The 17,236-nt window shown below is 45.1% G+C and overlaps 1 protein-coding gene across 2 annotated transcripts in view; it reads right to left on the minus strand.

Annotated features, from left to right (window-relative positions):
- Positions 1-16,727, minus strand: part of BLMH (bleomycin hydrolase) — a 71,810-nt gene extending 55,083 nt beyond the window's left edge. Inside the window, exons 1-5 of one of the 2 annotated variants that reach the window (XM_068270334.1) lie at positions 16,617-16,727; positions 9,542-9,739; positions 3,937-4,046; positions 1,581-1,722; positions 77-165 (exon numbers count right to left, since the gene is read on the minus strand). In XM_068270334.1, the coding sequence (XP_068126435.1) occupies positions 77-165; positions 1,581-1,722; positions 3,937-4,046; positions 9,542-9,739; positions 16,617-16,626 (549 nt within the window). In that variant the 5' untranslated portion in view covers positions 16,627-16,727. Of the gene's footprint in view, positions 1-76; positions 166-1,580; positions 1,723-3,936; positions 4,047-9,541; positions 9,756-16,616 lie in introns of those variants that run through there. The other variant, XM_068270333.1, reaches the window with a different exon arrangement.
- Between the last annotated feature and the right edge of the window lie 509 nt (positions 16,728-17,236).

Here is a 17,236-nt window from a genome sequence, read left to right on the forward strand (position 1 = left end):
CCACCCGGCTACTTTTTCATACCGCCAGGCTGGAAAAAAATTTCTGGGTAGAACACTGCATACAGCATACACACACCTTGTGGTTCAGAATATCATTCATTCTTCGTGTGGCCTCTGAAGAGTGTGATTCCGGGAAGCATTTCTTGGGAATAAGGCCATATTTTTCTACAGCAAACCAGGAGAAAAGAAGCAATTAGCAATAAATCAAGTACCAGAAATAATACCAAGTGTGTCATGCCAAACATTGAAAAAAATCTGGAAATATTAGTAGAAATTCACTCATAAACTGAAGTGAGAGCCCATTTCATTTTCTACCTATTAATGCAGCTGCAAGACAGCAACAGGAACACAAACAACAAGCATAAAGATGGGAATAAATGAGTTTACTTCACATGCCACCTTACCAACTTTTATTTAAACGGAACCTGAAGTGAGAGGGATAGGGAGGCTGCCATATTATTTTTTTTTTAAACAATGCACATTGCCTGGCTGTCCTGCTGATCCTCTGTTTATAATACTTTTAGCCACAGACCCTGAACCAGCAAGTGGATCAGATGTTTCTTACAAAAATCTGACAAGATTAGCTGCATGCTTGTTTCAGGTGTGGTTCAACTGCAGCTAAAGAGATCAGCAGGATTGCAAGGCAACTGGTATTGTTTAAAAGGAAATAAATATGGCAGCCTCCATATGCCATTCCCTTCAAGTTGCCTGTAAAGCCCTGCTCAAAGAGAAGCTTTAAAAAGTCGAGATGAAAATCCATGAATAAAGTGGATGTTCATATAAAAGCACTTGAGTCACTATAAAGCCCTTTCATTAGTTAACTGATAGTTCCATATATACCCAATAAATCAACTAATCCTTGGCTTCTGGTTAAGACCACCTTTCATACAATCAGTTTAGGGAAGTTGTATTATCAAATATCGGCAGATGTTAGCCTTTTCACTGGACTGGCATCCAGAACTCAGTGCGGGACTGCAAGGCTCAGCAGGCCTGCAGCTGTCAGTGTGCAGAGGACCTCCAAGGACCAGAAGAGCAAGTAATGTAAATTGAAGGGGCTACTTACAACAAATTCTGAAAGTTAAAATGTATTTATTCAATAAAAATACATTATTTTAATGAATAAATAATTTTAAATGTCAAACTTTTATGGAGTGGCCCCTTTGATTTACATCCCTTGCGTTAGAAGTCCCTGGTTGTCCTCTGCACGCCAAGTATAAATGGCAGAAGCACATTGGCTGACCCTGTAGTTTCACAGCTTCCGTCACTGAAGAAGTTGAGTTATTTGAACTATTTGTGACTCTCACTTGTAATACTTTTCCACACAGGGAGCGCCTCTGGTCCCCGCTTTCCTCCAACGCGTTTGTTTGACCTGTTTTGAAGTGTCTTGTTGGCGGGGGCAGCACACCAGTGTCTTCTTTGAATTGACTGTTGAACTCTGCGCCCCCTGCCTCAGGGGTTTATCTTGCTACAAATATGTCCCCTTCAATACATTGATACTTAAGATTAACTAGGTGGACTGCAGCAGGTTTTAATTATGTGCAATTTAGGCAGTGTTAAGAGTTTCGCCGTGATACTCTTACCAATCAAATTAACCAGCATGTCCCACTGTCCGCCATCATTGTTGGGGTTTGAAAGTAGGAACTGCATAAGTCTTCCATCGACTGGCTCATTAAGATGGGCAGTTTCAACAAAGGCATTTAGGAAATAGTTGCAGCGTTCTATCTGTAGGGAAAACAAACAGTTAAATAGGGTACCATAAACCGTGTTTTATTAAAGCGGACTCAAAACTCAGAACTGCTCTAGAAGTCTTTGCTCTAGAAGATGAGTAACAGCATAAAAAAAAAAAAAAACTTCTAGAGTAAAACATTTCTTTGTTACAACTTACAGGACTGGTGCAGATATTCTGCAGAGTGGTTACTTCCTAGTTTTATGGGAGCACAGAAAGGGTTAACCTTGTGTTTACATATTAGCTCACAACTCGGTAGTCTCTGCAGACAGTTGAAAGCTCAAATTACACTGGCTCGTTACTTGCCGAGAAGGGAGAATTTGACAGGGTGTTCTCTAAAAGCACACACAGGGTAGACACAGAGTGGATTTCTCTTTGTTTTCCATCTCTCCCATGCAAGAGTTAGGGTCGGCTTTAAAAACACATGATTAAAAAAATTGTTAATGTGTGTTGTTGGTTAATAACCATCACCCCCAAAACCTCAGCTGGTCCTCTGCACTATAGCGGGACCAGTCCTCAATAACGTCACTTTATTGCAGTCTGTACCTGGTGAAGAGGTTGTATAGCAACATCAGCAGAAAGAAAGTTTAAGGGGGGGAGAGAGAGAGAGAGAGAGAGAGAGAGAGAGAGAGAGAGAGAGAGAGAGAGAGAGAATGAAAAATCCTTTAATGTATGGGATTATTTATTGTAGGGATTACTGTTCACGTATATATGTTAAGTGTGTTATATTTTGTTTGGTACTGGATGGATTAATATAGTTTATCACAGCAACTAGAGAGTAAGTGCAGTAAGTTACATTTCTTACATTTGCTCACATTCCTTGTCCACGAAGCAACATGTTCTTCTTGCCCTTGGGTAGAGGAGAAACATGTTCTGTTCATGAGCTGGATTGGCAACATATGGTCTTTCTGCACTTGTGCGCAGTAAGAGCATGTTCTGATAACATGCCAAAGTAGCAACATGTGGTCTTTGTGCGCTTGAGCAGAGTGAGATCATGCTGTGATCACACGCTGAAGCAGCATGTGTTCTTTCTGCGCTTGCGCGGAATAGAAACATGTTCTGATTAGCTGCTTATGCGCTTGCGCGGTTATGATGATTCTGTCTATTAAAGGAAGGGGAAAACACTGATTTCGGGATCTTTCCAGATGATCAGCAGACGTGCTGTTTGTGTATGTTCCAGGTGTTTCCCCTTCGAGGTCGCTGAGGTCCCCCGATTCTCCCTGGGTGATGCTACAACAGCTAGGTAACGTGCTGATGCATGCTTCTAGTTACTCAAACTAACTATGATTCTGCAGGCTTATATAATATTGTAACAGGATTGTAGTACTAAATAAATTATTCCTTTGAGTTGAATATAAATGTTTTGCAGAAATTTTGTTTATTCCCATCTTTGAACGGTGAGCGAAGTTAGAGGGTTTAAAAACCCTATCTGCTTAGGCAAAACATTAATCCTCTCTGAGGTGGAGGCGGTTTATCATGACAGGTGGAAAGAAAACTGCTGCAAAAGGGGTACATTTGCGCTGAGTGACTAATCAGTATATTTCTTTCATTTATCATCTGAACCCTGATTGGGTAATATTTGCTACACTCTTGCCACAGGCAGCTGCAGTACACGATCGAGGTTCCCATGCTTTGTAGTGATTGGGCAGTAGACACTAGACAGCTAGTAGTGATGCTGCCAACACACTCCATATCTGATAAGAATTCTTTCTAATATCTAATAGTGCAAATTGGCAGAAAAGGTAAACAGTATCAGAAAGCTATTGACCCGTTTACCTCATCTACAAAGTTTATGGCCATCAATAAACTTACCAGATGGTATAAAAGATAACTAATTGGGGGCTTGCTGCCTCATCCCCTAACCCTCTATAATGTAAGTTCGCAAGGATAGGAACCTTACCCTTACCCTAGCGTTTCTGGTTTCTGCTGTACCTCATCAAATGAGCACGTAGCAGTATTGGTGATGTGTCGCACCACACATCAAGTATGTATGTATGTATGGATGGATGGATGCATGTACATTGCTGGATGCCCTAATTGTACAGTGTGGAATTACTCCTGTATCTATGATTCCCACTATTTGTATGTACTGTGTACAACTCTACTCAAGATGTTGGCACTATATAAGTAACAACAAACGATAACGGGGAAAAAAAACAAACAAAAAAAAACCGTCTACTGCACACTATTTCCTCTCACAGTATACATACCTTGTCCCAGAAGAATAGATAGGATTGACTGAATTCAAACTCTTCAATATTGAACTTCTTCATAAAAGGCAATCTTATGACATTCAGGCAGGAAAAGATCCAGCATCGACCTATAATACAAAGTATGCATGGTTACAGCCAAGCACAGATCTCAGAAATTACCAGAACTCCACAGTTACAAAAAACTTCTATACAAAGATGCAGGCTTGGCAAAGCTTGCATGTTCTTTCCTATGGAGGCAGAAGAAGGCAAGGGAACTCCTCTCCGGGGTAACACCAATCAGCAGGGCCCCAATCACACTTCTATGATCTAAGCTCCATGATTTAAGCAGTATTGACATGCTTTTTTTAAATGCGGTGCTCATATGGTTCCTGCATCGGGACTCCGCTATATTTTAGCTGAACCCCTTTATTCACACGAACCCTTAGTTCCTCTACCACTACACAAATTTGGCTGCCATATTTATCTCCTTTTAAACAATACCAGTTGCCTGGCAGCTCTGCTGATCTATCGGGCTGCAGTAGTGTTTGAATCACACCAGAAACAAGCATGCATTTAATCTCGTCAGAACTGACAATGTTAGAAACACCTGATCTGTTGCATGCTTGGTAAGGGGCTATGGCTAAAAGTATTAGAGGAAGAAGATCAGCAGGATAGCCAGGCAACTGGTATTGCTTAAAATGAAATAAATATGGTAGCCTCCATATCCCTCTCACTACAGTTATCCTTTAATGCCATTTTTGCATGAATAAGACTTGTATTCGCAGCTTGACTATGCCTTATGCTTTGACTTATTGTGGATTGATCCGTTTTGCAATCCACCGTGGCAGATAGCTAAAGAATGTTGTGTACACATGTTAGATTTTAGTTCCGAGACAAGGGTTATCCACCATGTGTACAAGGCTATACTGTAGCCAGTATGGTCAAATCACATAATCAGTCCAATGCATGCCGTAAACAGACACGCTGTGTAATATGTCAGCAATATACAAACACTGAAATGAATTTTCTTTTTTTACATCTCACGCTTGTATTGGGAACATGGCTTCATCCATCCTGGGCTCATTTCCATGCAGCGCAGAGCCCCATGGCTCTGCGTGTCACTCCCAGCGGGGGTCGGGGCTTGTGATCCCATTCATTATACTGAATGGGATCGTGGGTTGAAGCGCCCCGATATGCAGCAAACCATGAGCATGACTGGAAACGGCAGACAGTGCAGTCTATGCACTGTCTGCTGTCCCTGCGATCGCGTTTCCATAAGCTAGTTTTTTCCCCCATTTCTGCAATAATAAACATTTTTTTCTAGCTCTGCCCACACAGAGGTCTGTGGGGAGGAGGCTGCACAACATGCTTTAGAAACAAGATTTTCAGAACTTTCTTGTTCCTCATAATTAAGTTGTGAGCCACAAGAACAGAGAAATGATTGAGAAACAAAACAGGTCCTCCGGCTTTGCTTCTTAGCTCTGTTCTAGACCTCAGTTGGGGATTATTCAGTATTTCAGCTATGCTAAACCATCAGTGACATTTAAAGATGACAGTTTTATAAAAGTGAAGGTTCTTACAAATCAGATATTTTGCTTTCAGTGGTAGGCTTAATTGTAGATTAGTGTCTTATATCACTGCACTATCCCCATTATTTTCCGTTATAGCCATTTATAAAGCAGCAGTAAAACATCTGCTTTAGAGGAGTTTTTCATATCTTCTCAGCTGATCACCAGTTCCTACAGATTAAAAAATACTTTCCTTAGAGGGATAAGTTATTGCTGGCTGGACTGCATTAGTAGCACCCTCCTGGAAATAGCAAAACCAATGCAAGTCAGCGGGAGAAAGCATCAGCTTCCTCCTGTCAGTTATCCCAGGGTTATTGTCAGTCATTGCCATCATACCTCTGCTGGTCAACATCTAACAATGAATGGCTTCCTTTATGCTTGTACTTTTCAATATTGTGATTTTATAAATGCCACAATAAGTCCAGAGAGAATTGAAGCAATATTGCTGGTGTTATAAAATTGTCCTTAAAGGAACACTATCGATTAACATTTTTTTTTTTTCAATTGAGATAGGAAGTGTTTGGGAAGTGCTGCTAAGTACTAGTGTATACATTTCACTGCTTGTTTGTTTACGGTTATCTAATCCCTTTCACACTTTTCTGAAGGCAGTCTTCTCTAATCTGACACCAGAGCTAGACATGAGGGGAGGGGGAATTCCCTTCACAGTGCATTATTAACCCTGTGTGTGCATAGAGCTCAGTCAGAGACAGGCAGAGCTTTCTCTCACAGAGAAGATGTATTTTATGTGCAATATAAACATTTGTGTGTGAAATCTTATATTTGAAAACAGAAGTCTGCCAAGTAACACTGTTTCAAAATTACACTGTTCTTAGCATGTCAAACTGAAGAGATTCCTACCTCTGCAAATCAGACATTTCAAACGTAGCAAAAATCTACACACAACAAATGACAGCTTTTGCCTCTGATATTTAACATGAAAAGTAGGAAAATACTTACACAGCTACTTAGACATTATCATTTTAGAACACTTGGTTTGATAGAGATCCTTTAAAGCGGACCCAAACCAAACATTTTTTTAATTAAAAATATTTAGTTGCACCACTCTGACACATACAAGAATAAATAAACACTCCTTCAAGCCTATGAGCATTTCAGTGCATGCTTTTCACCCTCCTCTTTGCATAACTAGGATTATACTGGGGGCAGCCATTAGCAATTCCTCCATTGCCGGACACCACCTACTCCACCAGTTTGCCGGAAAAATCCCGGCAATATGAAAGGAAGGGAGGGGTTCCTCCAATAAATGTAAAATATTTTATATTTGTCATCATGCAGCTGAAAAAATGCTGCTATTTATTATTATAATTTAGAAAATAGATTTTATTTCTGAAATCTTGTATTTTTAATTTGGGTCCACTTTAAGGAAAAATTCAATAAGAAGATAAATCTCTCTTCATAGCAACTGTGAGCCATTAAAGAAAACCCAAGGGGAGAGGCATATGGGGGATGCCATATTTATATTCATTTAAACCATGCAGAGTGCCTGGCTGTTCCTCCCGATGCTCTGCCTTAATAATTTTAGCCATAGACCCTGAAAAACCATATGCAGATCAGAGGTTGCTGACAAGATTTGCTGCACGTTTGTTTCTGGTGTGTAATTCAGACGCTATTGACCAGAAAGATCAGGACTGCCAGGCAACTGATATTGTTTAAAGTGGTATCGTCACCATAAAAATCAAATTTCAACAGCAACTGGTCTGAGTGTATTAAGTGATGAAGATGCTAATCCTGCATTCAAAACTTTCAAAACTTTTTCTGCTGTTATGATTCGGAGTTATCACATACTTAAGGAGCACTGGCCCTTTAATAGTCGGTGCCAAAGAATTGCATGCTGGGGGTTCTTTTTATCTATAATGTATTCCTCCTCTTTCCTTTATTTCCCTGCCAGCTGCTTATCTGAAACCTAATCCCCTAATCACTTGTGTTTACAAGCAAGGCTGAGGCAACTCAGCGATTGGAGGAGACAAGAAAAAAAGTAAAGGGCAGAAATGACTTTACGAGTTAGCTTAACTGTGGGCAAAAGACATGGCCCCCACCACTAACAGAATTCTCGTCATTTACTAAATAATAACATTCACTGAAATCAAAACGTGGACAGTATAATATATGTGTTATGTAAGTAGATCAAGTATTTATCTACTTATATATGCGGTTTTTTCCCTGGCATAGTATGGCTGATCCTACTGCTTTAAAAGGAAATAAATATGGCAGTCTTCATATGTCATAACTCGGGTTCCTTTTACATGTCTCAGACATCTCACTATTTAAAAATAGATTGAAATACAGTGCTCAGTTTTCTGAAAATGGAGTCAATTCTAAATGAGAAAAGATTCTAGACTGACACTGAACTAGGACTGTTCCTTCTCTGCACATGAAGCAGCAGCAGATGACTTCTTCATTCAGCAACAGGGAATCACTGTGGCAACTCAGGAAGGTGCTATACTGTGGCTGGCATTGTAAATACTGGGGTTGACACTCCACTCCCCGCCTCTTCCCATCCTCTGTAATAAGCTGGAATAGTGGCACAGGATCACAGTACTTTGCAGGACAAACCTGCTTAGCTGGTCTAAAAAACATCTCTTAGTGCCTATGCTACTACCTCCCAACATCCCTAGTGAGGACTGAAAACTGCCAGGGCACTTTTGCAGGGCGACTACAGCTAATTCTAACAAAACTTGGAGTTTGAAGTACAGATGGTTAGTTTTTAATCTATAACTTTTGCTACTCTTGCTAATAATGTAGATTGTTTTTAAAGGTAGCCACATGTCTAGCGATTCTGATTCAATCGACAAAGCAATAGACTTTATTAACCTCCCTGGCGGTACGCAGTTTCTGAGGTTGCCTCGGCGGGAGGGATTTTTTAAATTGTTGTTTTATCCTTTGTAGCTAGCACTAGGCTTGCAACCATTGTCCCCCAAGTCCCCCGGCACCCTTCGGATCCCCCCAATCGCCGCCGCTTTACCTAGCCGTGATCCTGTGAGAGCCGCAATCTCCTCAATGAGCTTTAGTCATTGCTAAGGCGACGATCGGACAGGACATCATTGACATCATGCGCAATCCCGATAACGAAGCCTGGAGCTGATTGGAGAGGCCGCGCCATCACAGGATTGGGGGAGGGGGGGGGGGGGGGGTTACGTATAACGGAGGCGATCAAACAAAAGCGGAGGGACTTGGGGGACAATGGTAGCTAGCGAAGTGCTAGCTACAAAGGCTAAAGCAAATTTAATTCCAAAAATCCTTCCTGGGGCAGAGAAATCCTTTGCGGCGGCTACCCCGTTACCGTTTAGGAGGATTAAGTAATTGACTTCAGTATGGTTGATCGAAAGTCAATCGACTAGTGACCCACACACTATAAGCGATATCCTATGCAATTCACCTTCACTAATCGATCTGACCAATGTTGTGTCTCCATGCTCTGAATGCAAACATTGATTCAGAGTCGATAGAATGACATGTGAACAGTAGTTGATTCATGTGCGATCGACGGATATCTTGCATTGGTCTAAGCTGGTCGATTCTAAATAAAATCAGCCATTTTTCATCGATTGTGTTCCAGAATACCCACTCTATTCTATAAAATTATCTAATCGAATGGTCGACAGTACAGCCAAATCGCTAGAAGTATGGACACTTTTAAAGGTCATCTTTAAGTGGTTTATCTCAATCCCTTGTACCTGCCCTGGTTACCTGGACAAAGCGAATATTGCAACCATTTAAACACTTAGCAACTAGAGCTTACTCAAATTCAGAGTTCACCAGTTGCTCACTTTAGTCACTAGAAGGCTCAGCTTGCCAATTGCAAAATGCTTTTTGCAGAGAGATCATACACAAAGAAGTCCTGTGGCCACAAAAACCGCATGCATACTCTTGCTGTGATGTGCAGCTAGACCTGTGGAAGAAATGTCTGATGCATTGAGGTAATAGGGGACCTTACGGGAGGGGTCAGAGGGGGGATGAGAAGACTTTTATAGTAGGGGTATACTACTATACCCCTAAAACATTCCTCCTGATAAAAATAAATAAAGATGAGCGACCTGAATTTTTCTGGTTGGTGACAGGTTTGCCTTCGGCTGGGATGGCATGCTGGAAGACATGTACGGTGTCCTGTACAGTCTGTCTCTGAAGACACACCTCCAGAGGATCATTGCATGTGGCAACATTCTGGGCCAACACAAAGCGGGCATCAGACTTCAGCTTCTTCTTAAAGGAAGCAGTCTTCTCCAAACTTAAACCTGCCAAGACAGACATAAAAAAAAAAAAAGTACATAAGAAACCGTAAATAGAAGATAAAAAAGTAAATACATATAATATCATTGTCATTTGTTTTTAGGTAATTTTAAGTCGCTGTAAGAATAATTTGAATATACATCTGTGAGCCAACAGATAGCATTTATTCTGTTACTTATTGTGAAAGTATCTTTTACATTTTTACTTTGTAAAGTACTTTGCATTCAACATTTTCTATTAAGGTTTTTGGATTGTGGAACGAATCACCCGGGTTTCCATTAACCCTTATGGGGAAAGTGGCTTTGATATTTATTTATTTAAGTATTTATATAGCGCAGACATATTACGCAGAGCTGTACAGAGTATATTGTCTTGTCACTAACTGTCTCTCAGAGGGGCTCACAATCCAGTCCCTACCATAGTCATTTGTATGCAGTGGTTTGCAAAAGTATTCGTCCCCCTTGAAGTTTTCCACATTTTGTCATATTACTGCCACAAACATGAATCAATTGTATTGGAATTCCACGTGAAAGACCAAGACAAAGTGGTGTACACGTGAGAAGTGGAACGAAAATCATACACTATTCCAAAAATGTAAAAAAAAGAAAATAACTGAAAAGTGGAGTGTGCGTAATTATTCAGCCCCGAGTCCATACTTTGTAGAGCCACCTTTTGCTGCAATTACAGCTGCCAGTCTTTTAGGGTATGTCTCTACCAGCTTTGCACATCTAGAGACTGAAATCCTTGCCCATTCTTCTTTGCAAAACAGCTCCAGCTCAGTCAGATTAGATGGACAGTGTTTGTGAACAGCAGTTTTCAGATCTTGCCACAGATTCTCGATTGGATTTAGATCTGGACTTTGACCTTGCCATTCTAACACATGGATAGGTTTTATTTTAAACCATTCCATTGTTACCCTGGCTTTATGTTTAGGGTTGTTGTCCTGCTGGAAGGTGAACCTCCGCCCCAGTCTTAAGTCTTTTGCAGCCTCCAAAAGGGTTACTTCCAAGATTGCCCTGTATTTGGCTCCATCCATCTTTCCATCAACTCTGACCAGCTTCCCTGCTGAAGAGAAGCACCCCAGAGCATGATGCTGCCACCACCATATTTGACAGTGGGGATGGTGTGTTCTGAGTGATGTGCAGTGTTAGTTTTCCGCCACACATAGTGTTTTGCATTTTGGCCAAAAAGTTCTATTTTGGTCTCATCTGACCAGAGCACCTTCTTCCACATGTTTGCTGTGTCCCCCACATGGCTTGTGGCAAACGGGACTCTTTATGCTTTTCTGTTAACAATGGCTTTCTTCTTGCCACTCTTCCATAAAGGCCAACTTTGTGCAGTGCACGACTAATAGTTGTCCTATGGACAGATTGCCCCACCTGAGCTGTAGATCTCTGCAGCTCGTCCAGAGTCACCATGGGCCTCTTGACTGCATTTCTGATCAGCGCTCTCCTTGTTCGGCCTGTGAGTTTAGATGGATGGCCTTGTCTTGGTAGGTTTACAGTTGTGCCATACTCCTTCCATTTCTGAATCATCGCTTGAACAGTGCTCCGTGCGATGTTCAAGGCTTTGGAAATCTTTTTGCAGCCTAAGCCTGCTTTAAATTTCTCAATAACTTTATCCCTGACCTGTCTGGTGTGTTCTTTGGACTTCATGGTGTTGTTGCTCCCAATATTCTCTTAAGACAAACTCTGAGGCCGTCACAGAGCAGCTGTATTTGTACTGACATTAGATTACACACAGGTGCACTTTAGTCATTAGCACTCATCAGGCTATGTATATGGGCAACTGACTGCACTCAGACCAAAGGGGGCTGAATAATTACGCACATCCCACTGCAGTTATTTGTAAAACATGTTTGGAATAATGTATGATTTTCATTCCACTTCTCACGTGCACACAACTTTGTATTGGTCTTTCATGTGGAATTCCAATAAAATTGATTCATGTTTGTGGCAATAATGTGACAAAAGCGTGGCCACTTTCCACCACCTATGGGTGGCCGGGAAGCAGGGCCGGGCAGAGGCTGAAGAGGCTCCAGCCTCAGGGCGCAGTGTAGGAGGGGGCGCACAATTCATTCAGTTGTCATTCCCAATTGTGTTTGAAGCAGAAAGAAATAAGAAAATGGGATACATGGCAGTGACTGCAAGCCAGATAACTAGAGATTAAGGTGTTGGGGAGGTTGGGGGCCCTGGGGCACCTATTAGTCTATTAGCAATCAGTGTGTGAAGGCTGGGGTGGGGGGGATGGGGGGGCGCACTTTGCTGTCTCAGCCTTGGGTGCTAAAGGACCTTGTCCCGCCTCTGTCGGGAAGCGATTAATGCATGTGAAGAGACAGTGACAGAGGAGGCATCAGAAGACTCCCGAGAGATATCATGCTGAAAAGGATCTGGAAACGGCAATCTGTGCATAGGCAGCCAACAGATCTCTCTCTGATCAGAGTCAGAGAGTGATATCTGTCTCATACATACATCGCTAGGTGTATGGGAATCTTTATGCCTGGTACACACCAAGTAATTTCCAGTCAGATAGACAAGTCAGATCAATAATTTCCGTCAGGTCCAGTCGGATTTCTGTCCAATTTTCCAATCAAGAGTTCAAAAATTCCTCCACACTCCTTTCGTACAGTAAAAACATAAATCCTTTTATTTAGATCATAGAAAAATAGCAAAATATGGCAGCATGCAAGCTGACGCATTTTCCAATCACTTCTACACATAATCAATCAGAAAAATAATATCAGATCAGACCTGTCATAAATGATCAATTTGACCCATCTATCTGATAGGAAATTGCATGGTGTGTCCTAGGCATTAAACCCTGCATATCACCTGCACCACTGACCATGGATGCAGCCAGGGGCGTCGCTAGCCCTGTTTTGGGGGGGCACGTGCCCCCAATCTATCCTGGGGTGCCACGGATCTCCGCCCGACCCCCTCTGGCAGCGGCTCCCTCCAGCCGCCGCCGCGTCACTCAGACCTCAGGATCAGGCGGTGAGCCGGCGACCAATCCTGCGGGCGCTAGGACCCAGCGCCCGCACTGATATGCGGAAGTGACATCACTTCCGCATATCGAGCGGGTGCGTCCAGCGCCCGCTCTTACTGGTCGGGTCGCCGCTGATCCTGAGGTCTGCTACAAGGTAAGGGGGGTGGGGGGAGCAGCGGCGGCGGCGGGGGGGGCCTCCCTGGCACTCACTCACTCCCTAAAGGGGCTCCCTGGCACTCACTCCCTAAAGGGGCTCCCTGGCACTCACTCCCTAAAGGGGCTCCCCCTGGCACTCACTCACTCCCTAAAGGGGCTCCCCCTGGCACTCACTCCCTAAAGGGGCTCCCTGGCACTCACTCACTCCCTAAAGGGGCTTCCTGGCACTCACTCACTCCCTAAAGGGGCTTCCTGGCACTCACTCACTCCCTAAAGGGGCTCCCTGGCACTCACTCACTCCCTAAAGCGGCTCCCCTGGCACTCACTCACTCCCTAAAGGGGCTCCCTGGCACTCACTCCCTAAAGGGGCTCCCCCTGGCACTCACTCACTCCCTAAAGGGGCTCCCTGGCACTCACTCACTCCCTAAAGGGGCTCCCCCTGGCACTCACTCACTCCCTAAAGGGGCTCCCTGGCACTCACTCACTCCCTAAAGGGGCTCCCCCTGGCACTCACTCACTCCCTAAAGGGGCTCCCCCTGGCACTCACTCACTCCCTAAAGGGGCTCCCTGGCACTCACTCACTCCCTAAAGGGGCTCCCTGGCACTCACTCACTCCCTAAAGGGGCTCCCTGGCACTCACTCACTTCCTAAAGGGGCTCCCCCTGGCACTCACTCACTTCCTAAAGGGGCTCCCCCTGGCACTCACTCACTCCCTAAAGGGGCTCCCTGGCACTCACTCACTCCCTAAAGGGGCTCCCTGGCACTCACTCACTCCCTAAAGGGGCTCCCTGGCACTCACTCACTCCCTAAAGGGGCTCCCTGGCACTCACTCACTCCCTAAAGGGGCTCCCTGGCACTCACTCACTCCCTAAAGGGGCTCCCTGGCACTCACTCCCTAAAGGGGCTCCCTGGCACTCACTCCCTAAAGGGGCTCCCCCTGGCACTCACTCCCTAAAGGGGCTCCCTGGCACTCACTGACTCCCTAAAGGGCCTCCCTGTCACTCACTCACTCCCTAAAGGCCCTTCCTGTCACTCACTCACTCCCTAAAGGGCCTCCCTGTCACTCACTCCCTAAAGGGGCTCCCTGGCACTCACTCACTACCTAAAGGTCCTCCCTGTCACTCACTCACTCCCTGAAGGGCCTCCCTGGCACTCACTCACTCCCTGAAGGGCCTCCCTGGCACTCACTCACTGCCTGAAGGGCCTCCCTGGCACTCACTCACTGCCTGAAGGGGCTCCCTGGCACTCACTCACTGCCTGAAGGGGCTCCCTGGCACTCACTCACTGCCTGAAGGGGCTCCCTGGCACTCACTCACTCACTGCCTGAAGGTGCTCCCTGGCACTCACTCACTGCCTGAAGGGGCTCCCTGGCACTCACTCACTGCCTGAAGGGGCTCCCTGGCACTCACTCACTGCCTGAAGGGGCTCTCTGGCACTCACTCACTGCCTGAAGGGGCTCCCTGGCACTCACTCACTACCTAAAGGCCCTCCCTGTCACTCACTCACTCCCTAAAGGCCCTTCCTGTCACTCACTCACTCCCTAAAGGGCCTCCCTGTCACTCACTCCCTAAAGGGGCTCCCTGGCACTCACTCACTACCTAAAGGTCCTCCCTGTCACTCACTCACTCCCTGAAGGGCCTCCCTGGCACTCACTCACTCCCTGAAGGGCCTCCCTGGCACTCACTCACTGCCTGAAGGGCCTCCCTGGCACTCACTCACTGCCTGAAGGGGCTCCCTGGCACTCACTCACTGCCTGAAGGGGCTCCCTGGCACTCACTCACTGCCTGAAGGGGCTCCCTGGCACTCACTCACTGCCTAAAGGGGCTCCCTGGCACTCACTCACTGCCTAAAGGGGCTCCCTGGCACTCACTCACTCCCTGAAGGGGCTCCCTGGCACTCACTCACTCCCTGAAGGGGCTCCCTGGCACTCACTCACTACCTAAAGGGGCTCCCTGTCACTCACTATCGGGGTCCCTGTCACTCACTACCTAACTGGAGGCGCCTGTCACTCACTAGCTAACCTGGGGGTCCCTGTCACTCACTACCTAACGTGGGGGCTACCATATTAAGGGGGGATTCTGCCTATTTATGTGAAATGCTGTCTATTTATGTGCCTCATGACTGCTGAATTTGTCTTGTTGGGAGCCATATGATTTGTTGGGGGCCTCAAGATTGCTGAATTTGTCTTGTTGGGGGCCTCATGATTTGTTGGGGGCCTCATGATTGCTGAATTTCTTGTTGGGGGCCTCATGATTTGTTGGAGGCCTCATGATTGCTAAATTTGTCTTGTTGGGGGCCTCATGATTTGTTGGGGGCCTCATGATTGCTGAATTTGTCTTGTTGGGGGTCACATGATTGCTAACTGCGAGACTATGGGAAAAGCTGAATCCTTATCATATGAGACAATAGCATTAAACCTACTTTTTTAGCTTTTTAAAACAGAAAATAAAACTGGGAGGTTCTAAAAAATTGAATACATTTTTCAGGAGTACTATGGATGAAATTGTTTATCTTCACAGTTTATTTTCAACTTGGATTTTCCATAATGTTCATGTATGAGTTAAAACGTTTGTACAGTATTTAGTTTAAATTGCGGTTGCCACTTTGCGATAGATAAGTGACTTTTGGGTTGCAGTTTGGGCACTCGGCCTCCAAAAGGTTCGCCACCACTGTCATAATCTAATGTCCCACCATTGCTAGGTTCATGTAAATTTGTTTCCACCCGGCCGTTACCACACCTATATTCTGGTCCATGGCCCACCCTTTTTTCGGTGCGGCACGATAAGCACGCCGCACAACGTGATCCTCATATTTTTGGCACGCTAGCTGCAGTGTGCTGAATTCTGCTGCCTACAGTATGTACAGTATACGCTGTTCTCTAGTTGCTGCACTATGTGCTGATTTACCTCCAGTGTGTACAGTGTAAGGTGTTACTCTGTGCCTTTACTGATTGTAAACCAGCTATATTGTATGCTGATCCCTGCTACTTTCAGTATGTACAGTATTAGCTGTGAAGCCTGGTACACACATACAATTTTGATTAGCCAATTTTAGCTCTGTTCATAAAATTCATTGTCTGTTGGCCCACTTACTGCACGGGGGTGGTAAAATTGGGGGTCAGTAATTGACCAATCAAAATTGTATGTGCGTATACATCTTTGATCTATGCCTATACTGATTGTAAATTATCCAAATAAAGGACAGGGGGCTCCATCCAATATTTCGATGGGCAGGCCCGTTATCTGTAGCTTACACTGCTGCTAAGTTCATGTACATTTGGCCCCACCCATGGCCACGCCCACTCACCGCACGGCCACGCCCATTTTTTTGCCTATAACTCCCCGCCTGGTGCCCACAGGTGCCCCGATCTCCAAGGACCCTAGAAACGCCCCTGGATGCAGCACCCAACTCCAGAGAGAAGAGAATGGAGGAGGAGCCTTGCGGCTACCATGTGATCACCACACGGATATGAAAGGAAACCTGTTCACAAGATGTTAAATACACAAACATTACTATACTTTTTGGTGAACAATTAACAGAGAAAATGGAAATAATGTACAGACTATTTGTTTAAACAGGCAAATGTCATTCATATAAGACTGAATCACTACACCGCATTGCATTATATCAGGAGCCGTCTATGACTCAGCAGCTGCATTAGTGACGTCACCCTGAGCGCAGCCAGTGTCGGGTCTCCGTATTCCGAGCAGCAATGCATAGCGCTCCCCTCCCCCTTTATACCTGCGCTCATTGTATCTCCTCTGTGGGTAACAGCAACGATCAGCGATGTCTTCACACTACACACCGGCAAGTCTCAGCTCCGCTTCCGGGGCCGGCACCGGAACTAAGGTCTGAGTGGCTGTTCCGCGGCTGGGGGCGGTGCCTGGCTGCACACGTGAGCGACTCGGTTGCGCTGTGAGAGAAGTGAAAGGGAAAGTAGCTGAGTGCGGAGGAGGGGGGAGGTGCAGAGCTTTGTTTGGTCTCTAGTCTCAACAATTTTACAGCATGTACCCATGTGTGAAATACAGATTGCCGTTCATGGAAAACCAAAGGTGGCCATACATCTCTCAACTTGGCGGCCGATCGACCTCCCGATTATTCCCGACCACCCGATAATTATTATCGAATCGGTACCACCTAGAGCATGCCCAATCGACGGTGCTACCAATTACTGGCTGAAATTTGTCGCTACCAATTTCTGGCTGAAATTTGTCGCATGTATCGATGGGATGTGCTGCGAGATGGGTCAATTGAGTGCGCAGCGGTAAGGATGAGCAGCATCGGGACGAGTGACGGAACCTCTGTCGCTGTCCCTTGTAATGTAAAATGTTCCCCCGACCCCCCCCCCCCCCCCCCCCTCG

The sequence above is a fragment of the Hyperolius riggenbachi genome, chromosome 2 (genome assembly GCF_040937935.1).
Source record: "Hyperolius riggenbachi isolate aHypRig1 chromosome 2, aHypRig1.pri, whole genome shotgun sequence".
NCBI classification, from domain to species: Eukaryota; Metazoa; Chordata; class Amphibia; order Anura; family Hyperoliidae; genus Hyperolius; species Hyperolius riggenbachi.